Source organism: Nicotiana attenuata, unplaced genomic scaffold (assembly GCF_001879085.1).
Source record: "Nicotiana attenuata strain UT unplaced genomic scaffold, NIATTr2, whole genome shotgun sequence".
NCBI lineage: Eukaryota > Viridiplantae > Streptophyta > Magnoliopsida > Solanales > Solanaceae > Nicotiana > Nicotiana attenuata.
The window spans coordinates 67,278-91,722 of record NW_017671098.1 but is presented as its reverse complement, the minus strand read 5'-3'; the positions used below and the strand labels follow the sequence as shown (position 1 = coordinate 91,722).

The following is a 24,445-nucleotide window of genomic DNA, read 5'->3' as shown; positions in this document are numbered from 1 at the left end:
CATCTGAATCTGAATACATATTTGAATATCTAGATGTGTATTAAGATCAAAACATCTGAATCTGAATACACATATGAATATATTAAGACGTGTATTAAAATTTGAATACAAATAATTAAGACTGTTTGATTTTTAACATCTGAATATATAAAATTTATCTTTATTTGAAAATTAATAAACATAATATTAAAATGAAATACTAACTAATCTAATATTCTATCAATAAAATATATAATTTTTTAAAATATGATAGTTGTTGGTGGTGTGACTAACGGGTGAATGCCGACTAGAGGCGGTGGTTGGTGGTAGTTTTGGTTGATGATGGCAGTTCATGCTAGTAGCTAGTAGTGATTGGTAGTGGTGGCAATTATGATTGACGATGGTGGTGGTGGGTGGGTGGTGGTAGGCTATAATGATGGGTAGTGTCGGCTGTGGTTGTTGATGGTGATGGGGTGGTTAGTTGTCGTAGTTGAGGTGGATGAGTGTTGATTGTGGGTGAGAACGATGATGGTCGGAGTGGTGGGGATGGTGAGTGGTGATGGTCGATAATGGTGGCGGCAATGATTGAGAATGATGGTGGCGGTGGTGGCATGGTGGTAGTTGATAATGGTAGGCGGTGGCGGCAGTTAATAATGAATATGTGATAGCATCTTAATGAAATTAAGTCTCCGTTATAGATCTTAATCATACAGACCTATTGAGACCCATTAAGTGGTTGTGAAGTAAAAAAAACAAACAAACTTAATGATTAAGATCTGAATAATTATGATTCAGACTTTAAAAACAGACGCACTTAATGTCTGAGATCGGAATGATTAAGATTCAAACATGCATTAAGTGCATACACATGAGGCCTTAGTAGGAGAAGCCATAATGATAAGGAGATAAAAGAGTTTTTTCAAAAAGGACCGGAGAGAATGAAAGCAGAAAAAAGTTAAGTGCAAAGAGGTTAAGAAGGCTTATGAGTTGTTAGAAGTGAAAGAAGAAGAATGATGCGTATAAGTAAAGCTACGGGCGGCTAAAATCCTGGTCATGGTTACCTAGAGAACCGGCAAAAGTATTTCTAAATCGTTGGGTAACAGGTGTTCGGGTATTAAATGCGAGGAGACGTGCGCTTTCTCAAGTGTTAGAAACTTTTAGAAGGGTTCAGAAAATTTTCCGCCAAGAAAGGAATCTTCACCAACTTTCCAATGCCACAAAGTTGTGCCACCGGAAAGCAAGGGACTATCTGTATAGGGTGAAATTGATTTCTATTAAATGCTCGAATGAGTACATGACGCGCGGAGCCGAAGGCAAATGGAAGATGAAGGGAGTGAAAACCAAGACCGAGGATAACAACTTCGGTTAGTCGAGTAAATCCTGAAGGGAACGTAGTCAACGGAAGAAAACGAATGTCTGTCACTAGTTGATATTTAATAAAGAGTATTCCCCAGTATTAAATATGCAGCCATTGCAAAGAATTTTGGTATTTATGGCTTGCCATTACATATTCATCAATGGCCCCCATTATTGTCATTTAAGAGAGGTTTGATCATAAGATCTTGTTCCCTATGTATAGCCATAAAAAAGGACTTCAACAACCACTGTAACACATAAAATCTCTGGCAAAACTTATGCTACATTATATTCTTAAGCTAAATAATACAGCTCTATTTTCTGTCTAGTACTGTTCTTATCGCTTTCTTTGGAAGCCTTGCTCCCGGAACCAGATTTGTTATTCCTTTTGATTTCAACGCCAAGTCTTACTTTTCATTTAATTTATTTATCATTTTGGGATCAAATCAATTCGCTTGTCTATAAACCACACAACAAATTCAACTGTATCGTTTACGGGTAAACACCCTCGACCCGAGGCGAGCTTCGAGCGAGTTCCAAAAAAGCTTTTTACTGGTGTAAACTAAAAATTACCTATTTATTTGGTAGACCTCACTCCAATATTTACGTTTTATAATTCTACTTAGAGAGAGAGAGTTTCAAGTACCTAGGGTCAATTATCTAGGGAGATGGGAGATCGACGAGGATGTAAAATACCGTAACGGGGTGGGGTGGATGAAATAGAGGTTAGCGTTTGGAGTCATGTGTGACAAAAATGTGCCATCGAAACTTAAAGGTAAGTTCTATTGAGCGATGGTTAGACCGGCCATGTTGTATGGGGTTGAGTGTTGGTTAGTCAAGATTTCACATATATCTAGAAGATGAAAGTAGCAGAAATGAGGATGTTGAGATGGATGTGCAGGCACACTAGGATGTATAAGATTAGGAATGAGGATATTCGGGTGAGGGTGGGCATGGCTCCCTTAGATGACAAGATGCGGAAAGCGAGGCTTAGATGGTTCGGGCACGTGAGGAGGATGAGCCTAGATGCTTCAGTTAGGAGGTGTGAGCGGTTGCTTCTAACAGGTATGAGAAGAGGTAGATGGCGACATAAGAAGTAATGGGGCGATGTGATCAGGCAGACATGGCGCGACTTCAAATTTCCGAGGACATGGCCCTTGATAAGAATGTGTAGAGGTCGAGCATTAGGGTTGTAGGTTAGGGGGTAGTCGAGCGTTTCTCCTTGTTGTGGCAGCTTGTCTTATAGTATTTTGTCTAGGACTGCTAGCGATTTTTGTTGTGTTTCACACTTTTTTTTGGTGTCTTTTACGATGTTGATACTATTTTGTGGTTTCTGTTGTTGTTACGTATTTATTGTCTTTGAGCCGAGGTCTCCCGGAAATAGTGTCTCCATCCTTCCGCGGTAGGGATAAGGTGCGGTCCGCGTCCACTCTATTCTACCCAGACTCCACTAGTGAAATTTTACTAGGTTATTGTTGTTGTAATTCTACATAGTCGAGAGGAAAGAGATAAAAGAAAGAGGTAAAAAAAAAAAAAAAAATGAAGAAATTCCTTCATTTTCAACTTTAATTTGCACTATATATTAGATGGAATATTGATTAATCATGTCTTTACAGTTCATCTCGCTGTCTTTTTTCTCTCTCTTTCCTTTTACCTCCCTTTTCTTCTCTGCCGTTAGTGACAAGCACGCCTGGCAACAAATCATTCCGTCCAACCCCCGACTTTCTCTCTCGCCCTCTCGAACATATATTACCCCCTAGTGATAACTATACAATACTTTTTCTCTCTCCTCCCCTTTCCCTTTCTCTCTCCAAAGAAAAACAAAAACACTTTCCTTTGTTCCTCCACCTCCTGTCAGATTTTGCATTTCTGCTTAATTGTGCTGTTGGATTGGATCTGTTGATCTTAAGGCTGCGGATTTAGGTCAATTCACTAGATAAAGCTAGGTAAGTTTACTGTTTTTGTTGTTATTTCTGAAATTCGCTTTTATGCGTTGTTTTGGGTCACGAAATACTTTTAGAATCATTAACTGAGAAGATATTTTACGTGTGATCTGAGAATGAAAGGTGCATTATTGAAGTTTTTTTAATGGAAATAGGTGGCAATTTCAATGCTGTCTGATGCTCGAATGTTGGAGCACCAATTTTCGGACCCCCTCTTTTTTTTTTTTGTGGACTGTGCAATCTGATTTTTTTTGTTTTATTTTATATGTCTTGTTTTGTTTTGGGGAAGTTAGATTTACAATTCCCAGATCATTGGGAACGCAACACCTCTTTCCTGGGGTTGTGATTTTGGATTTGATATCTCTTTTTATCTTTTATTTTCGTTTTCTCCTTTCTTAAGTTTGCCGCTGTTCTCTCCGAGTCCTTTTGCTTCTTTTCTCCCTCTTTAAAAATTTATTGCCCCCTTCACAGAATTCTCTCTTCCTTTCTGTTTGTTCCTTGGATTCCTCTCCCCTCCCCCAACCCTTTAAAAGAAATGAACAGAAAACTCTGTTTTCTTTTGTATGCAATTGGGGGAGTGGGGCAGGGGTGGTGTAAGTTGTGATGCCTTTTTTTTTTTTTTTTTGCTTTTTTAATTTCTCTTTTAGTTGCTTAATAAGCTTTATATGATCAAAATGGAATTAAAAAAAAGCATTCATGAAATGGGACTAGAATTGTAGGCGATGAATGGAGGGTGGAGGATGACTTTTGAAAATCCAAATGGATGATATCGGGTTTGGTTAGGAACTTTTATTTGAATCCACCACACGTCCCTTTCTTAGATGACGTGTTATATATCTTGCATGAAGATTGCTTACCAGCTCCTTTCATGAAAAAGTCGCCATTTCCTTTCGTTTTAGTGTTTTCTGGAATGCGAGCAGTATCTGAAGTCATGAGAGGCTACCAGGTGATATGTGTTTTGCCTTGGTGTAGCATACATTCATTTGATTTGATGTTTGATGGTTTTTTTCTGTTCTTCTATGATTTTGTACAATTTGTCCTTTTTCTGCTAAATGTACAGGATTGTGGCAGCTGTTACTTATCTTTCATCTTTGTATTCTTTCCTTAAGTAGTGCAACCTGCCTCTACCATCTTTTTTCGTCGTTTGGATAATTATGTTTCTTATTATCTTCTGAGAAGTTTATGAGGTTCTTGTGCATTAGCCTAGTAGAAGGATTTGTTTCGAAACTTCTCCTTTTTCTAGTGATATTATCCCTGATTATTCATACCCTTCTCTTCAGTTGAAGTACTGAAAGCAGAAAGGAACAACTATGGCTGTTTCAATGAGAGATTTGGATCCAGCTTTTCAAGGAGCAGGCCAAAAGGCGTATCCTCATTTTAGATCATGTAGAAGTATAACGATGTCGTGAATTGATGTCTATGTTTGTTTCCAAATAACTTCGAATTTCATTATCTAGCGTTTTAGCTAAAGAAGTGTTCAAATTCAAATTCCTTGACCCCATTAATAGCGGAATAGAGATCTGGCGTATTGAAAAGCTAAGTCCAGTTCCTGTTCCAAAGTCATCACACGGTAAATTTTACACAGGAGACTCCTATATTGTTTTGAAGGTATGTTATATTTGGTGATCTATTAGCTTTCATCATCTGTTTAAAGATCTTACTGATGTCATTTTGTTTTGCTTCCATACTGTTAGACTCTGACAGGAAAACATTGGTTGTCGTTTCTTAGTGTTTTACTATTATATACGTGGTATAATTTTAAATATACAACATACCTCAAACTAGCAGTTATTAAACTGTTAAAACAAAATAAAATATTCCCTTGGCCTGTTAGATTTTCTTGAATATTTCATTCTCAATATAATCTGACCAATCCATAGAAGATGCTTATTGCATCCTATGGATGAAGAATAGTCTAACTAAATGATTCTATCTAGGCTATCTGTTTCTTCCTTTGAAGAAACAGTTTATGCTAGTCATTTCTGGCATATTGTAGTTTACTGCTCTATTGGAATTTCAAATTGGAATATAAGTTTTATTTCTAGCATGCTTTGTGCTTCCATGTCATGGTAAAGGGTAACTGTCATTGTGCTATTATGGAGCCATTTATGATGTTGGATCAGCATGAGAGTCACTTGATGAATTGGAAATCATTTGTGTCTTATCTGGTTGAAGGGACGGTAATGACCTGACTTTTGCAGCTTAATAAGTCAGAGTTCTCAGCTATAAGGGCTTTAGTCTTTCCCCCTCGTTTGGATTGTAGGGCTTACTGTGGTTGTAGGTAAACTTTGATGACCCTGGAAAAGACCTCATATATCTTATATTTCAGTTGGATTCTGTGTATAGGTTGAAAGTGCTGAAAGTTGAAGATCAAGAAGACAAAAAAAAAAAATCAATTTGGCCTAGAGAAAATTCTCAAATGTAATCTTGAAACAGAGAATTTATGGAAGTATCCGATGCCATTTGCTTGTATAGACATAAATTTTGATTTAATCATCAAAGCAGCATTTAGTGGACTAAATATGATGCAAAACAGTAGACTCTATATCCTTGAGAAAGTGTTCCTTTTCAAAAAATGTTATAGACTGCTGTAACTTATCAACATTTTTTTCTTTTATATTTCTGTAGTTGTTAATCTGGCGCTTTTTGTTGCTCTTTTTCAGACCAGCACATCAAATACTGGTGCCTTACGACATGATATTCATTATTGGCTTGGTAAAGATACTAGTCAGGTTTGTTTCTATTTAGAAGATTACGCAGCCAGTGTTTTTTAAAATGTAATCTTATAGTTGGATCTGTTTTATTTAGGATGAAGCTGGTGCTGCTGCCATAAAAACTGTTGAATTAGATGCAGCACTTGGTGGGCGTGCGGTTCAATATCGTGAAGTGCAGGGCCATGAAACTGAGAAGTTTCTTTCCTATTTCAAACCATGTATAATCCCTCTAAAAGGTGGAATTGCATCTGGATTTACGCATGTCGAGGAAGAAGAGTACAAGACCTGTTTGTACGTATGCCAAGGGAAGCATGTCGTCCATGTGAAGGAGGCAAGTTTGCCCAACTACTTTGCTTCTGATAATGAATGATGAGAAAAGCTTAAGCTTAAATTTCATTACCAATTTCTGCATTATTGGGACAGGTTCCTTTCGCTCGATCCTCACTTAATCATGATGACATCTTCATTCTTGATACCAAGTCAAAAATCTTCCAATTTAATGGTTCCAATTCCTCTATTCAAGAAAGGGCGAAAGCACTTGAAGTTGTTCAGTACATTAAAGATACGTACCACGATGGCAAATGTGAGGTTGCTGCAATTGGTAAGTAGTTAGTTAGTAATTTTGTTACTTAAGGCAATTATGCTTAAGTGTCTGTTGCATTAAACTGTGGTCTGATTGACATGTAGAGGATGGTAAATTGATGGCTGATGCCGAGACCGGAGAATTCTGGGGCTTTTTTGGTGGCTTTGCTCCTCTTCCAAGGAAGACTACGAGAGATGAGGCTAAACGTATTGATACTGTTCCTGCTAGATTGTATAGGTGAGTTATTCCGACATCTGATGTTGCATCCTCAGATACCCTTATCACATCCATTTAGGTAATGCTATTATATATGTTGCTGCTAGATTCATCACCTTACTGATATGCTGATACCTTTTTTCCCTGTAAAATCTATTGTATTTTCCAGCAATTTAATTTTAAATTGCAGATAAAATAAGGACTATGACCTGAAGTTGCCTTCTTTCCTGGCAATTTTTAGTTTATTTTTCATTCTTTAGAGTAAAAATAATATACTAATATTACTCCCTCTGGTCCGTAATAAGTGACCTTTTTTTCCAGCCACAAGGAGCGTATTTGTTCTTTCTCCTCTCTCTCTCTCTCTCTCTCTCTCTCTCTCTCTCTCTCTCAAGTTTAAACAGTGAATTTAGTCTTACCTTTCTCTTTTCTGTAACCTAGGCCTACATTACCCAGTAAACTAAATCCATTATGATCACTGGAGTGTTGATTATTTTGGGTTAAGAGTTCAAATCTGTTTGTCAAAAAAGAAGTTGAAGATAATGGACTTCTCCTCCCTCCTCCACTGTGAAGTAGGCTAGAGACATTTGGAGCATGTTCCTAAGAGTTTTTGGGGTACACTTGGTGATGCCCTATAGTATTAGAGATGCTTACGCAAGCTGGGGACTTTGGAGAGCTAAAAAGCCCATTAAAAAGATCTGGCTAATGGTTTCTGCCTGCATTTTTTGGTGTGTATACAAAGAGATCGCAGATGCTTTAATGAAGTTTTAACCCCCATTTACTCTCTGAAAGCTAGGTGTTTGACTTTCCTTTTTTTTTGCTGGTGCAATTTGCACAATGTAAATAGCATCGAACAGATCATTGATTTTGGTAGCTCCATGAATCTTATTTGAAACTTGAAAGCTCAATGTATAAGTACTGGAGCTAATCTTATAGTTTGCTTGCATCCTCTGGGACAGGGGCGGATGCAAGGTAAAATAACCGGGTTCAATTAAACCCATAACTTTTGACGCGGGGTGTAAATTTATATTCAAAAATCCATTAAAGTTGGAACAAATAGTAGATTTGAACGCATAACTTTAAAAATATAATGGGTTCAATACTAAAAACCTTAAAGTTGAACCCATAAACTTTGAATCTGATCCGCCTCTGTTTGGGATGCTTATGAACAATGGTTACTTTAACAGAAAAGAATTCAAATCTGTTTGCTGGAATCCTAGAGAGAGAAAGATACTAGAGAGGGAGACTCCCTGTTAGAAATACTGAGATTAGTCCTAGGAGGCATACAGAAGTCCGTCTTTGGGACTAAAATAAGACTCAAGCATTAAAAGTCTATGTTTGGTGATCTTCTATTACCTTCATATTTAAGAGGTATAAAGTTCATATTTTTTCAGTTTATTTCTGCTGCGCTCAGGTACTTTTGGAGTGTTTCAGACTTTAATAACAGACCAGAGTAAATAAAAAGCAAAATGATGTTTATCCAAAAGTTACACAATTATAGGTAAATGTGCAACGTTTGTACTTGAGAAACATTTGCCACTAAAGAAGGATAAAAGTCTTGTTCAGATACGTTTCAAGATGTTAGAAGTGTAAGTTTTTTTTGTTTTCTTTTCTTATGATCACCTTTATAGCCTCTACATCTCAATTCTGCTGGTATTTGTTTAATTTTACAGAGTTCAGAAAGGGCAAGCAGAACCTCTTGAGATTGAGTCTTTGACAAGGGAGTTGCTAGATACAAATGGTTGCTATATAGTTGATTGTGGGATAGAAGTTTTTGTGTGGATGGGAAGAAGCACTTCTCTTGATGATAGGAAAACTGCAAGTGGGGCTGCAGATGTAATATTTCACTTGTCGGTTTGGATTATTAAATCTGTATCTCAACTTATGTTTACCTTATCATTATCTCATTTCACTATCACCTTATAGGAATTACTCCGTGGCCTTGATAGACCAAAGTGCCATGTAATTCGTGTAATTGAAGGGTTCGAGACTGTCATGTTCCGCTCAAAGTTTGACTCTTGGCCTCAATCAACTAATGTGGCAGTGACAGAGGATGGTAGAGGCAAAGTTGCCGGTTAGTCACTTTACTGGTGGATTCTGCTACTTCCTAGAACTAAACAAGCAACATATTTTTGTTTCTTCATGCAATTTTTCCTGTTGATGATAGTACTGATGTTCTCCTTTCCCCGTGGTTCTCCAGCGCTTCTAAAGCGTCAAGGGCTTAATGTGAGGGGCCTAATGAAAGCAGCTCCTCCAAAGGAAGAACCTCAACCATATATAGACTGCACAGGCAATTTACAGGTGTCTAACGTTCTGTCTATTTCCATTTTGATCTACAAAGATTTTCTGCTGATTTCCATTTTAAATTAGAAGTTATTTGTGAAGCAAAGTACGAGAAGCGTGTGAAGTAATATATTGGACAGATATCTTCTATGGAACATTACATTGCTGTAAGTATTTGATTCATCGCTTCTATATTCAGGTGTGGCGCGTGAATGGCCAGCAGAAGACTCTTCTTCAAGCATCTGATCAATCGAAATTTTATAGTGGAGACTGTTATCTATTCCAATATTCTTACCCTGGAGAAGATAAGGAGGAACATCTCATTGGTACCTGGTTTGGGAAGCAAAGTGTTGAGGTAAAATCGTTGGCATTATCATTCTCGGAAAATTTTATGTGTCATGACGTGAATGCCACTGCGATCGTAACGGCACCTAACCCAACCCGCTAGGCGAACTAACACTCAGAATCAACCATAACAAGACAATATAAATAAAGTCTCACTGTAATATCATAAATAAGAAACATAATAAGTCTGAAACGATGCGGGAACAACCAAAATACCTTTAGGAACTAGTGTCATGAGCTCTAAAGAGTATCATAAATATATAAGTCTGGATAATACATCACTATTTGGAACAAAGAAACAGTAACAAAAGAGGAAAGTGACTTCAACGCAGAGTAGTTAAAAGCAAAAATCCCAAAAGAGCTCTAAAGTCTGTTGAAGCGTTAAGGCAAAGCGCAATTAAAACGTGGGCTTTGGCAAAAAAAGCCCCAAAGGGGAAAATATAAAAACAGAAATGTATTGCAAGAAAATGTAACTATAAACACATACATATAATTATTTGGTCAAAAGAGTGGAACAACTATATTTAAGCTCTATATACGGTGTTGTGCCCTTAAAGACATAACCCATTTGTGAGGTGCATACACCTTAACACCTTGACACATACACTAAAGCGCCAATTAAGCGAGGCGTAGCGCACAACCTGGGCTTCACCGAGCTTCTGGGCTCAAGCATGCTTTGGGCGAGCTTTTAACAACACTGCTTCAAGGTATGACAAACGAACGGGAAGCTCTACCTCGAGTCTCCACACGAACCACTACAAGGCTCACTGTTGGATCCTGCTAGTACCTGGACCGTATCTGCACAACAATGTGCCGAAGTATAGTATGAGTACCATAATCAACATGTACACAATAAGTATCAAGTCTACCCTAACAAAGTAATGACAAGATTTTGACAAAAGATACACACTTTATATAACATGTGCAATTTTATACATAACAATGATACAGAAGAGGCACAGAAAATAACATAATAATATATGCTTAGATAGAGCATGTAATACAAAATACCCTGTTCGACTAATCAAGTCCAAAGCATGCAACAGAGGCATTAAATCAACATATATAGATGTTATGCATATAAAAATGCATAGAGGATTCACTTAAACAGAAAAAGCTTCCACCTTTATGTTCAAACTCATCAACTAGTATCATAAAAAAACTTCTCGCACATGGCCCAAGTTAGAATGGTGATCACGTGACTCCGGAGTGATGGATCCTAATTCATGCACCAATAGAAAAATAAATCCATACGCCCTACACGAACATGTAATGACATGCCCGAACTAATATCTCAACCGGAACGTGAGTCCACACGCCCTAAAAGCTCAATAGCTCTCAACAGTCTCAACAAGTATGAGAACAAGATATATATGTTATCAAGGTGCATATATAAAACAGTGTATGACTACGCAGCTCTACGATGTAAGACAAGTACATGAACTCCATAATGTTAAACTAGCATGTGAAGGATGCCTATAATATTATTCTAGCATGAATAAGATACTCAAGTAGTCATACAACAAGCATGGGACAAGTAAGGACATGTAGCAAAACAAGGCATACAAGGCCTAACAAACTACCCTGAGCATGGATAAACGTTGGTATACGTATGTACGCTCGTCACCTCCCATATACATTACCTCCAACCTCATAGCATCTAGCAAACAAGTCCATGAAGAATCCCCTCAAGTCGAGGTTAGGCAAGGTACTTACCTTCTTTAATCAAGCTTCAAAAATGCCATTTCCTTTCTCTATGGTCTCTAAACGTCCACACTCCAGCCAAAGAATTCTTAACGAGGTCAAATAAGGCTATAGGCATCAAGCCCATTTAATTCTAGGCCTATGTCAGAGTCAACAAAAGTTAACCCAGGCTCACATGGTCAAACCCCGAAACGAGAGTCAAATTCCGGTGATCATAATCTCACGAATCTAAATATGTAATTATTTTCCAATTCCGATATCAAATCGATGTTCAAAGCTTCAAAATTCACTCTCTTAAGTTTTGGTTCAAAATTCCCTCTTTCTACCTTCAAATTCCTTGATTTGGGCGTTAAGATCCATAGGAATGAATGATGTATAATCAAAAGCAACTTAATATTACTTACCCTCACGATTTAGGTGAAAATCTCCTCCAACGACACCTTGATTTGAGCTCCCAAAACCCAAAAATGGTGAAATAAGCTTCAAATTTCTGGAAATTGGACTTAAAATACCCACGGACAGCTATTCTTCCTCACGTTCGCGACTAGAGACTTCTTGATCGCGATAAGCAACATGGCAAATCCCCGCGACCGTGAAGGTTCTCCACACAACGCGATGGTCCTCCAGTTCCTTCTTCGTGATCGCGAACACAACGATCGCAATGCACTGCTGTGCATCAGCAAAATCTGCAACTGCAACTTGACTTCTAGGTTCCCCGAAACTCAGTCGAGCCCCTTGGTACCTCTCCGAACCATTCCGCTAGTCCAAATACTCTACATGGACTTATCAATGGTTCAAAATACTAAGGTAAATGCCCCAACATCGAAGCAAGCTTTTGAATTCTTAAGTTTCCAACTTTCATGTAATAGTGCACCCGAACCCCTCTGGTCCTAATCCGAACATACGTACAAGTCCAAAAATCATCTGACTAACTTGTTAGAAGCTTCAAACCATGATTCGAACCATGTTAACCCAAATTGTTGATTTTGGTCAACTCTATGAACTTCAAGGCTTCTAGTTTACTAGTAGGCATACAAAAACGCTCCCAGGGGCCCTTCAGGACCCGAACCACACATATCCACAAGTCACAAACAAATTACTAAACGAACCTGCAGGAAAATGATCCAAGGCTAGTGCTTCTTGAATTGGCGCTGTTTTGTAAATCAACGTCGTTTATTTTATGGCTTCAAGGAAGTTCCAGAATGAAAATCAAACCAAAATATCAAGCCAGGCTATCTAGCTTTTTGGAAATTTTTATCTACTCCAACATTGACAAGAAATAGAGGACAACCCTTGATCTTCCATATGAGTATTTGCAACTTCTTCAAAATGTTTCTGTTCCTCTCCTTCCGTTAAAGCCAAAAGAATACTTGAGAGGTCCTCCAATCCACCTCTTCTGTCGCTGCCTGTGTATTGAATGTTCTATCTCGCAGACTTCTTAACTTGTGAACAATCGGAAAGGCTAATGATCAATATAAAAAGGATACAATAAAAATTATATAAGATAAAAAAAGAAGTATGTTTCAAGTTATCAAGTGAGCAAAGAAAATGAATGAAAGCTTCTAGAACTAAAAAAAGCAAGTGGAGAGATTATGGCTTTTGGTTTGGTTTCAGGAAGTAGAGTGGGGATGTGTAGTTTTCCCTTGTGCTTGTGTCAAAACAAATTCCAAACGGCTATTAAACATTTACAGATAGCATTACTTATGCTGCTTTCTTGTTATGGAACATAGGGAGATAGAATTTCAGCAATTTCTCAAGCAGCCAAGATAAGTGAGTCACTGAAGTTCTCAGCTACTCAGGTAATTTACTGGCATGATAATAGTTCAAAATTGAATATTGATCATTAACCTAGAGTTGATGCTGAATTTTGGTTAATATGGAAAACTTCCAGGCTCGCATTTATGAAGGATATGAACCCCTCCAGTTCTTTGTCATCTTTCAGAGCTTTATTGTATTTAAGGTTTGTGGAAGTGCAGAAAGTGTCTGACTGGGGCTATTGTTTCGTATTTTCTAAAATCATTTTGAACATTTGTTGTAAAAACTTATTTCTACTAAAATTACCAGGGTGGTCTTAGTGAAGGATACAAAAAACACCTAGTAGAGAAGGAGCTTGCTGATGATACATATAAAGAGGATGGAATTGCATTATTCCGAATTCAGGGTACCGGACCTGATAATATGCAATCAATTCAAGTAGAACCTGTAAGTCCATCCTGCCAGTTCATTATGTACATGCACACATATTGGTGCCGGAGGTGTCATATATGTGTCTACTTGTAACGTGAACCGATGTAGAATGTTTTCCCATTTCCAAATGATATACAAAATGATGCTACAAGGGGGAGAAGGGTGCGAGTGGGGTGGTTTATTCGGCATGGTTGACTTAGAAGTCCTCTTATTTTTCCTAACATCTCTGGCCCCAAATCTATCTTAAAACGATTTTATTTGTGCTGGTTCTTGTTTAAGTGAGATTAGAAATTCAGATTCAAAAGCGAATGGCGTAACTCATGACAGCTGAATCGTCAGCAATTGATAATTAGGAATCTTCTCCACTCTAACTGACTGGGGATGAAAAGGGGGCTGGGGTTGGGGAATTACCATTTATCATGTACTGCTCAGATTGCAGTACATATTACTCCCTCTATCCCAATTTATGGCACACTTTTTCAACCTACCCGAGGTAAGGAAGTAAACACTTTACTTTTATTCTGTCCCAGAAAGTGTCAGCTTTTTATATTTAGAAATGATTTAACTTCAAAATTCTCATTAAATCCTTAATGACATGATTTATAGTCACACAAATATCTAAGATTTGTTTTAGAATACAAGTTTCAAAAGTCTTCCTCTTTTTCTTAAACTCCGTACCTAGTCAAACGGTGATTTCTTGGTTTCGGGCGTAGATTAGAATCTCTACTATATTTTTTCCCTAGTTATTTTAGGATCTCTGTTCTCTTGCTTTATTTTCTTTCCGTTTTAGCTGCTGCTGTTCTTCGACTTCCAGTTTAGGATTCCAGTTTTTCCATTATTTAAATGCTTTCCTCATTTTTCTATATGGACATTGAAAGTAGTTTTATTTATTTTTGATAAATTAATACTGTTATAGTTTTATTACTAGTTTCTCTTGGTTTTTATGATGTCAATTATCACATTTTCTATTTGTTGCTTCCCCGTCACCACCAGGGTGTGTCAGGGAACAAACAGGCATAGATCATCAATTAAGAAGTTGCTCACTCTAGATTCTATCTAGCTAGCCCAGCCTACTCCTCTTCAAATGCTAGTGAGAGGACTGCAGTCTTCTCTGATCTGAGATTTTTTTTTTTTTTTTTTTTTTGAAAGGAAAATGCTTCCAGATGAAAGTTTTAATCTTGTTACACCAAAACCTTATCTGTGTCTGGACCTCAGTGTCCAACTAAGCGACCCTCACAGAAATGTCCTCCTGCAGATGACATAGTAGCTTGTCAAATCTTTCCTTAAAGAGCTTGTTGTGGTCCAAATTCTTTTGTCTAGTGTGCCCTCAGTCCCATTTTATCTGTGTTTAACTTGTTGCAGAGATTAAGAGATAGTTTGACTGATGTAATGTACCTGCAGAAGTAAAAGAATGCATTTTACTTGTTTTTTTGTTTTCACAAAAGAAGGATTACTTTATTCAAAAAACATGGACAACTTGAGTTGGAATGCTTGAAAGCTCTTCGAAGAGCTGAAGTATAACTACATTGGAAACCGTGGTTCGAATCCTAGATGTGGCAGCATTAGGTGAATTCTTCCTTATCTACTTAATGCTTTAACAGGTAGAATTACCCAATACCTGTGTCGGTGGAGGTAGTATGTATTGGGTGGAACATCACAGCTATAGAAAAAATGAGCTGTTCTTATAATTGAGTTGTTTTTCAATTACTGTAAGATGTCCCAATTTGGAATTTGGAAAGTTTTTAACATGAAATGACTGGAATAATTAATAAATCATTGAGTGGATGAGGTACACCATATATTATTCCTGAAAACGTCATGCTTGTGTATGACAAATCCTGATTTTAAACATCTTCCTACGTATTTCTTCAGCAAAATGATTTTTGGATTTTGAATTAGGTTTTGCAAGTTGTTGCACTTTTCTTTTTCGTAGATCTTAATAGAAACAAAACTAATATTAGATAGGCAGTCCAATTACTAAAAATCGAGTGGTCATTGGTTTTCGGAATATTTGGCTTGTCGAGAGCTACATGTATACACTTATGTTATTCTGCACTCTGCCTACATAGTGTTTGGCTAACAAATCACAATTTTCTTTTCTCCATTTTAACGGGATCAGGTGGCTTCGTCTTTGAACTCCTCATATTGCTACATATTACACAGTGGCTCCTCTGTCTTCACATGGACTGGAAATCTTACCACCTCTGAGGACCAGGAACTTGTTGAGAGGCAGCTGGATCTTATCAAGGCAAGTTGTCATGGAATGCTTTCCCATAGTGAACATGTATTACTTGACCTTCTTTGTCTGCAAGCTACTAAGGAATTATGCTTGGTAGTCTTCATATTTACTGTTTATTTTTGGAAACCTGCGTAACTCTCTAATTTGCGGCTATGTTGGTTGGACTCGGGTGTGGGTACTTGATACGAGTGCGGATATAGAGGTCGGATTCTTCATCACATGAATTTAGGATCAGGGGTAGTGGTCCGAGTGCGGATATAGGTGCTGGGATACGACCAATAATGTAAATTACGACATATATAAGTATATAATTTGATTAACCAAAGTTATTTAACTAAACTAATAAAATTTATAAACACTTATATTCTGTTCATAAGATATCTCGTGTAATATAGCAAAGCGTTCAGATACTTCATATAACTATATATATGACATGAACCAAACTCAAACCAAATACCCAATCAATCTATACTTCTTGGTCATAGATGTAGTCAAAGCACCCAAAGTAACTTGACCAAATCTAGTGTGGACCCCAAACCCAACCCCACACCGAAATCATGTCGGGTCAACACAGGTGTGACAGGGACTTTGAAGGGTCCGAGCATTGAACCGGTTTTCTGCTCTCACTGAAGTATCTTGGTTCTATTAATTATGCTATATCCTTGTCTTATTTGTCACACACAATGTGCAGCCTGATATGCAGTCGAAATTGCAAAAAGAAGGGGCAGAATCTGAGCAATTTTGGGAGATATTGAGTGGAAAATCTGAATATCCTAGTGAGAAGATTGGACGGGATGCTGAAAGCGATCCTCATTTGTTCTCGTGCACCTTCTCAAAAGGTAAGGATTCTCACTTTCTTTTTGTTTTTATTTTCACAATCTTTTACTTAAAGAATAGCATCAACATTATTGCACTAATACGGTTCTTTGCTTTTAATAGTTCTACTAATTTAATTTTCTTTACTTCTCCATTTCTTGGCTACTGGAATTTGACTTGATCTCCAGGGGATCTAAAGGTGAGTGTTCGGATGGACTGTTCTTTTTATCCCTCAAATCTTCTTAGACCTTTGCAGTTTGTTGTTTTGCTTAATTACCTCTTGACAGAGGAGGGGAAGTGTTAAAATACAAAGGTCACAAGATACACACTGTATCCTATTACAAGTAGCTTGTGTATATAATTGGTAGTTATTAGACACCTGAAATGACAAAGTGTGGATTCCCGCTTATCATCAAGTCAACACTGACGGAAAAATTCTAGACTTCACTTTGACTCGATTCTCTTAAAACTTGTCCAATGTGACAACTCACCTCTGTATTACAGGTGACAGAGATCTACAATTTCAACCAAGATGATTTGATGACAGAAGATATTTTTATCCTTGATTGTCATTCGGATATTTATGTTTGGGTTGGCCAGCTGGTAGAGTACAAGAATAAAATGCAGGCTTTATCCATTGGTGAGGTATGCCTTCAACATTTTATCAAGGAAGTTCTTTCATTGCTTAGGTGATTATGAACTACTAAATACAAACTTCTGCATTATATTTGTTGGTGAGGTTTACTTTAGGTTGTTATCTGAGTCTTCAGAAAATTGGAATGAGCATATTATAGGATTATCCTGGTATGTGCTATTCAAATAGGGAAGCCCTTGTTTGAATTCCTTAATTGACTTGAAGCTTTAAGGGATAAAACCTCAGTTTGTTCTGTAAAGAACTGATGGAGTACCAAAATTAAGAAGAATGTCGAGAGAGCTTAGATGATGAAACTCTCTGATGTCGAGGAATCCAGGAGTTGTAATTTCGCAATGCATCGTAGCAAGATAAATTTGCAATTCAAATGAGATATTTTTTTAGTTCAAAATAATAAAAGCAAATTTGCTAAGGTATTTGTGACAGGATATATGGAAGTCAAGAAAATGGTTCAATAGCAAAAGTACCTATAATCATTTGCTGAAGTAGTTGACTGAACTCCTCTACCTCCCAATCATTCAAGTTCCTTTTGAACTCTGCCAACCATAATCTTAACGGGAACCAACCACATTACCCTCCTTACTGATTGAGCAGTTAAACAGACTAGGTAATCTAGTCTTCAGACACTCTTCCCCAACCCATACATCTGTCCAGAATCTAATATTTCTCCATTTTCCAGCTCCAGTTCAATGTATTGATTAAATTCTTCCCATAATCTACTTATGCCCTTCCAAACTCCCCCTCTAGAATTCCTCCGGACTAAAGGTATTCTCAAACCATCATTCTTGCCATAAATAGCATTGATAAGTATCTTCCAAGCTTCATTGCCATCTAAGTTGTATCTCCAAATCCATTTGAAAAGCATGCCCTTGTTGTGAAGCTTCAGATTTCCCACTCCAGTCCACCATCCTTCTTTTCCTTTAGAACCACCTGCCTGTTAACCAGGTGTATTTCTTTTTTGCTTTCATTACCCTCCCATAAAAACTGATTTCTCAAAGAGCTCATTTTCTTCTCCACTGCTGCAGGCATAACAAACAAGGACATCAAATACGTAGGCATTCTATCTAGCACACTATTTATAAGAGTAAGTCTTCCTCCAAAAGAAAGAAACTGTTTCTTCCATGAAACAAGTTTGTTAGCACACCTATCCAGTACCCCTTGCCAGGCTTTTTGATCATTTCTTCTTGCCCCAAGTGGAAGCCCAAGGTGAAATTTCTCCACCTTAGATCCCAGAATATCAGCTAACTCCTCAATGCATTCATCTACATTAATCCTGAGGATACTGCTCTTTGCCAAATTGAATTTGAGGCCTGTGACTGCTTCAAAAGACAAAAAATCCCCTCTATGATTAAGCAGTTGCTTCTTTTCTACCTCACATAAAAGAAGAGTGTCATCTGCATATAGAATATGAGATCTTGTCACACTTTCATCTTCATTTCCTCCAAATTTCATTGCCTTTATCCATCCCAAACTCTCTGCTTTCCCATCAATTACCATCTTATCAATGCAATTAAATCTTTTATGGCCATTGGCTGGTTTATGGAAGAACTTTGTATTTCTATCTCCATGTTTTTAGCCGTAGACACCGTCTTTTGTCTCCATGAAATCTCCTTAGCTTTTGCCACCTCCTCTAACTTTCTTTCAATAGAGTTTCTCTTTGTCTCTATCTGATCCTCATTTTGATTCATTCTTCGCCCACAATCTATAGCTTCCAGTCTGGCCAATGCCTTATTCTTCTTCTAAATTGCCAAACCTTCTCTGTTCCATGTTTTAAGATCACTTTTCAGCATCATTAATTTCTTGGCAAGTATAGCATCTGCTTCACCTTAGATATTATAAGAGCTCCACCAATTCTCTTAACTGTTAAATAAAGCCCTGGTGTTCAAACTACATATTCTCAAACTTGAAGTATCCTTTTCCTTTTCTACATTCCCACAATCCAGAAGGATTGAACAATGATTGGAGGTTGTTCTGGGGAGAACCCTCTGTTTCATAAACTTGAAACGTTCATCCCAACCTTCTGATACTAAAATCTGTCTATCCTGGAAGCTTCAATTTGATTGCGTGTTCAATACCTTCTCCTCATACCAGGGTAGCATTAAGATATCCCGAGCTGCATCTATTTCATCCTGCTCATCATGACTGTAATATGGCCAAATGGTGCTGTATGGAAGTAATAAGGTCTTTACTGAAGAATTTCAGTATAAAGTTGGACTAAAGTTGGGCATCTTGAAGAAGATAGATTGTGAATTGAGAAATAGCTGGAGAATGCGACACTGAAAGAGCTCTTCCCAGATTAGTCAGCCTTGTCTTTTATAAAAATACACTATTGCAGATTGCTACCCACACTCTGAATGGCTATTATGATTAATGATTGAAAATGATAGTCTCCTGATTCAGAAACTAGAAACAATGCTATTAGAGGAAATATGAATTCTACTGTATAATGGATTGCTAGTTATGATGGAAATTTCTCTGTCAAATCTTGTTTTAAGTTGCTGCCAGTGAAGGGAAGAGGAGAGGAAAACAGTTGCCATGGAAAATGATCCACAGGACTGAGCGCTCCCAAAGTAGCTTGGTTTGGTTGGACTGCAGCACATTGTGCTTGTATGAATCAAGATAATATGTGGGGGAAAAAGCCAAAAAGAGAAGAAAAAAGAAAGAAAAGAAAAAGATTAGGCCTCAAAATTTGCAGTTGAGGTATTCTTTGTGAAGATTCCCTGGATCAATCGGCTACCTCCTATTATATTGCATGCAGAATTGGTAAATTTGAATAATGTTTTTTATATGTTTGGAGTCCAGTTGTTGATGTCAGAAGACTTGAAGTACTCAACAAGTGGTAGGGGCAAGTGTTAGCTATGATTTAGAGACAAATCTGGAAATGATTTTGTTATGTTTCATTTGGACAATTTGGATAGAAAAGAAATAGCAAGTGTTTTGAGAGGGAAAAGGACTACATTTCCTTTGTACAGTTTGGATGTCTTTGAAATTTTGGGCTTTTGCTGTAGGTTCAATGTGGTGAATGATATAGCACATATTATGGACTCTTAGATTCTTTCAATCTATAAGATGGGTCAAGTCCACACTAATCTTTTAGCATACCCTTGGGTACTTATTGCCAAAAAAGTACATCGTGGAAAGAAAAGAAAGAAGGATGACTGTTCAGTCTCATGTATCGTTTAAATAATACTTATCAAAGAAATTTCATGTGTGATAACTAAGTGTTATCTGTTCCTTTGTGTGCTGTACAATTTAAACATTGTTTAAAAAAAGAGCAGGAAAGAGAGTCGTGTCAAGAGCTACTTCCTTGAATATTTGCAGGGAGCCCCGATGTGAGGACTTCCAAATAGAGAACTGGAACATAGTTTCTAGTTGGGGACCATTTGGTTCAAGGACTAGTTATTTAGGCATTGAAATACAGAATTGGTTGTTTGGTGAATGATATTTTGAGATAGTTATGTGATGAAATATTTCAAGGATTGTGTGCAGTTGTAATACCGAAGTCAAGAATTAACTTTGTCACGGTATTTGTGATATACGTCTTATTCCATGTCTATCGAGTATAAAGTAAAACATAGATTCCCGTATAAGTTATACAGGAGATCAAACACTAAGTTATTAATGCAGTGTAGTAGAAATCCAAAGTTTATACCAGAAATCAAACAATGCATAATGCTTTTATACGTAAATTACCTTTTATAGTGCAATCACGTGAGCCCTTAGTGTCTAGCTGGGTGGCATGATGGTCCTAAAAGGGTAAGAGAAATATCAAAGCTCAAAAGACTTTTGCGCAAAGGCCAAAAGTAGGTGGATGTCTAAAACATGTTTGAGTGTCCAAGTAGTGTCACACGAGCATTCGTATAGGATTTTAGTAAGACCCAAATGCCCAGCTTAAATTTTGTTAATCTGGATCCTAGGTTGCGCTTTACTCTACTTATGCAAGTAGCTTATTAAGATACAAAACAAAGGATGTACTGATATTCCAATGTAATTGTGACATCATCACCTGCTCAACATATTTTTTTCCAGCAGTTTCTATAGGCATTTTTCTCATAAATAGGGTCAGATTTTATATGTTTAAATATTAAGAATGAACCCCTTTCCATTCTCCTTGATAGGGATGTATTAAGTGAAGTTACATGCTTAATATTTCGTTTAGAACATGTAATCCATGTTGTTCAAGAATAGTTTTTTTTTTTTTTTTTTTTGATAGCTAACCCTTGTTACTGAAATTCCGTGACATTTAAACAGCAGAGTGATTCACAAAATAACTCATAAAACCCCATCATCGCCGTTCATCTATGCTTTCTTTCTACATCAAAAGAGTTAATTATTTCTTACTTTTATGGACTCCTCTTGCCTCAGCACCCAAGTTCCAATTTTTCAAGACATGTAGTCTTCTTTTTCTTGAATTCCCCTGTGAATACAAGATTAATTGGATAAAGCCTTTTCCCTGGTAAGTATAAGATAACAATTCTTCAGAAACCTGAACACTAGTTTGCATAGTTTATGAAGTGCTAAAGCATAAAATATATAGCTGCACAGTTTAACAAAACCAAAATTGAATTTGTGATCTCATGGTTTGTTAGTTGTATTTTCTAATATGACATTATCTTTGATCAATTCCGTCAGAAATTCCTGGAATATGATTTTCTTATGGAGAAACTATCTCACCAAGCTCCAATATATATTGTTATGGAAGGGAGTGAACCGCCTTTCTTCACTCGTCATTTCAGTTGGGACTCCAATAAATCTGCTGTAAGTGTCTTCATGATGTTTGCATATGATTTCTGACACTAATTTTTGCTAATAGAGAACACTTGGCAGATGCATGGGAACTCATTCCAAAGAAAGCTCACACTAGTGAAGAACGGGGGCACTCCACCAATGGATGTAAGTTTCTTCCTATATGTACTTGCTGTCTTTCCTTTCTATAGAGGCAATGGATTACTATACGTTTGACTCTCCATGTTTGCTTTATTTTCTTCTTTTACCATCTGGGTGCTGTTCAATTCGACACTTTGTTCGTTGATTTATCCTTTCAAATTTGTTGTTGGGATTGCAAAAGTCAAAGCTTTTTTATCATTCTTATAACATACGACTTATAGAATGCAAACTTTATTTCAAAGTCTACTTGATGAGATGCTTTTTTTCCTTTATATTCATATATTTCTGGAAATAGAATCATCTTGCTCTTAGACGCTTCCACGTGATTTTGGTGTCTTGTTTCTTCCCTGTATAAACTGCTGTCCCTTTCTAACTTTGAGCTTTTGGGTGATGTTCTTTGAGTTGTTGTTGCCCTTCATGTAATGACTCCTATATCTTCTTGCTGATTTTTCTAACTTCGCATGCTTTTGCTTTATCAGAAACCTAAAAGGAGAACACCTGTGTCATATGGTGGAAGGTCTGCTGCCCCTGAGAAGTCACAGCGATCGAGGAGCGTATCTTTCAGCCCTGACCGAGTTCGTGTTAGGGGCAGGTCTCCTGCTTTTAACGCACTGGCAGCTACTTTTGAGAACCCAAATGCTAGAAATCTATCTACTCCTCCACCAATGGTGAGAAAGCTTTATCCAAAATCTGTGACCCCAGATTCAGCAATATTGGCACCTAGATCAGCAGCTATTGCAGCATTAACAGCAAGTTTTGATAAACCTTTACCCGCCAAGGACGTCATAATACCTCGCACTATCAAAGGTACAGTTTCTTCATCTAGGAACTAACAACTTCGGTTCTCCATATGAGAAAACTAAAACTCTTCAAATGATGAAGGGATCCCTGAGGCACCAAAAGTGAACACTGAGACCCTCAAATCAAGTCCTCAGACCGACTCAAAGGAGAACTCAGTTAACAGTACAACAGAGGAGGGTCCTAAACCTAAACCAGAAACAATACAGGAAGATGTGAAAGAGGGTGAAGCTGAAGATGAGGAAGGACTTCCGATCTATCCTTATGACCGGCTTAAAACAACAGCAGCAGATCCTGTTACTGAAATTGATGTAACTAAGCGAGAGGTGAGTCTTCAGAAAGCTCCATTTGGAGGATAGTACATGATGCTTTTGTTGATTTTACTATGATCCCTTTTTTTCCCCTTCCCTGCAGACCTACTTGTCTTCAGAAGAATTCAGAGAGAAATTTGGGATGGCTAAGGATGCTTTCTACAAGTTACCCAAGTGGAAACAGAATAAGCTAAAAATGGCACTCCAGTTGTTCTGAGTGCATCCAGGCCTACTCTCTCCCAGGTTGCTGCAGCATAGACTGCAGATAGAAGAAAACATACTTAGAGAATTTTACAACCCTTCTCTATCAATTTTTGCCCATTCCATTTGCTTCCAGTTTTCTATAATTGACTCATACAGCAGCAAGGGACGAATTTCAACAGTGTTGAGGGACAGCACCAGTGTACTTTTAGCTGCTACTGGTCCTACGTTTTGGAACTGAACAGGACCGAGGAGCCCTTCTTTACTTCTAGTGATATTTTTGGGGGTTTCTTCCTGCTAATTTATTATAAGTTAGTTGCTTGATATTCTTTTTGTTTGTTGTGAGTTTGCATTTTTTTACGCATCCTATTTCTTTTTAATTTTTTTTGTTTTGTTTTTGTTCTCGTTTCATTTCCTTTTTCTTTTTTGGTTTTAGCCGTCATTGATTTAATAGAAAACCTGGGGGTTTGCAAATGAAAACTCATTAGATTGTGATGCGAGGTTGTGTACAGTGTGTAACCACTCCACTTGTTATTTGTTTAGTAAATGGAAGTCTTGATTGGTTTCCCTATTTCCTAATTTCTCTGCAGTGTTGGACCTCTTTAATTTCTGTAGTCATTTTCCCATTTAATAAGAGTCAAATCTTCACTCTGTTAAAATTTTGTGATTTCCATCGACAGTCTGATTATAATGTTACATCTATCAGATATATAGAGGTGTTTTTTTTATTTTTTTATTTTTATTTTTTTATAATTTTTTTGTGATTGCAAATGTAGATTCATTTTCTTATTTCTGTAGTGGCTTGAGGCAATTCTCAGATCCATGTTCCTGCACAAAAGGCATTGACGGAAACTTCTATGTTTAACAGGTGCTGGGAGTCGGGCATACTAGCATCTGGCTCTGGCAGATATAAATGTATAATAGTGGTAGATGCGAACTTCGTCTTCGCACTACCATCTCAAATTGACAGAGAGAAAAACGACAACCAGCTGAAGGAAACAGAGAACGAAATATAATGTTATACCAGCAAATCTCTCTATGACAGCCTCATTTGTATCGAATATTTTTGTATGTTGTAGGAAGTGCTGTTATATATATATATATTAAAAGTGCGAAGCCCATAACTTAAAAAGTTGAATTACCGAAATATCCTTCCAAAAAATCTAAATACCCAATTTAGTACTCCCTCCGTTTCATATTAAATGAGGTAGTTTGACTCGGCACGAAGTTTTAG

The 24,445-nt window shown here is 37.3% G+C and overlaps 1 protein-coding gene across 1 annotated transcript; it reads left to right on the top strand.

Moving 5' to 3' along the window:
- The first annotated feature begins 2,963 nt into the window (after positions 1-2,963).
- On the top strand, positions 2,964-23,782 carry LOC109205908 (villin-4-like). Its single transcript, XM_019368666.1, has 23 exons — positions 2,964-3,281; positions 4,559-4,644; positions 4,787-4,886; positions 5,942-6,010; positions 6,087-6,323; positions 6,416-6,593; positions 6,680-6,812; positions 8,462-8,624; positions 8,715-8,862; positions 8,989-9,089; positions 9,271-9,426; positions 12,851-12,919; positions 13,012-13,080; positions 13,185-13,322; positions 15,427-15,555; positions 16,238-16,385; positions 16,551-16,561; positions 16,867-17,007; positions 21,647-21,772; positions 21,842-21,907; positions 22,381-22,708; positions 22,784-23,025; positions 23,114-23,782. Exons 2-23 carry the CDS (start codon positions 4,589-4,591, stop codon positions 23,225-23,227), a joined length of 2,922 nt encoding a protein of 973 aa, XP_019224211.1. The 5' UTR covers positions 2,964-3,281; positions 4,559-4,588; the 3' UTR covers positions 23,228-23,782.
- Positions 23,783-24,445: the final 663 nt, after the last annotated feature.

Coding starts and splice junctions, on each gene's coding strand:
- LOC109205908 (XM_019368666.1), top strand. CDS start 4,589: ATGGCTGTTTCAATGAGAGATTTGGATCCAGCTTTTCAAGGAGCAGGC. Junction 13,323..15,426: donor AATCAATTCAAGTAGAACCT/GTAAGTCCATCC, acceptor TAACGGGATCAG/GTGGCTTCGTCTTTGAACTC. Junction 17,008..21,646: donor AGGCTTTATCCATTGGTGAG/GTATGCCTTCAA, acceptor CAATTCCGTCAG/AAATTCCTGGAATATGATTT.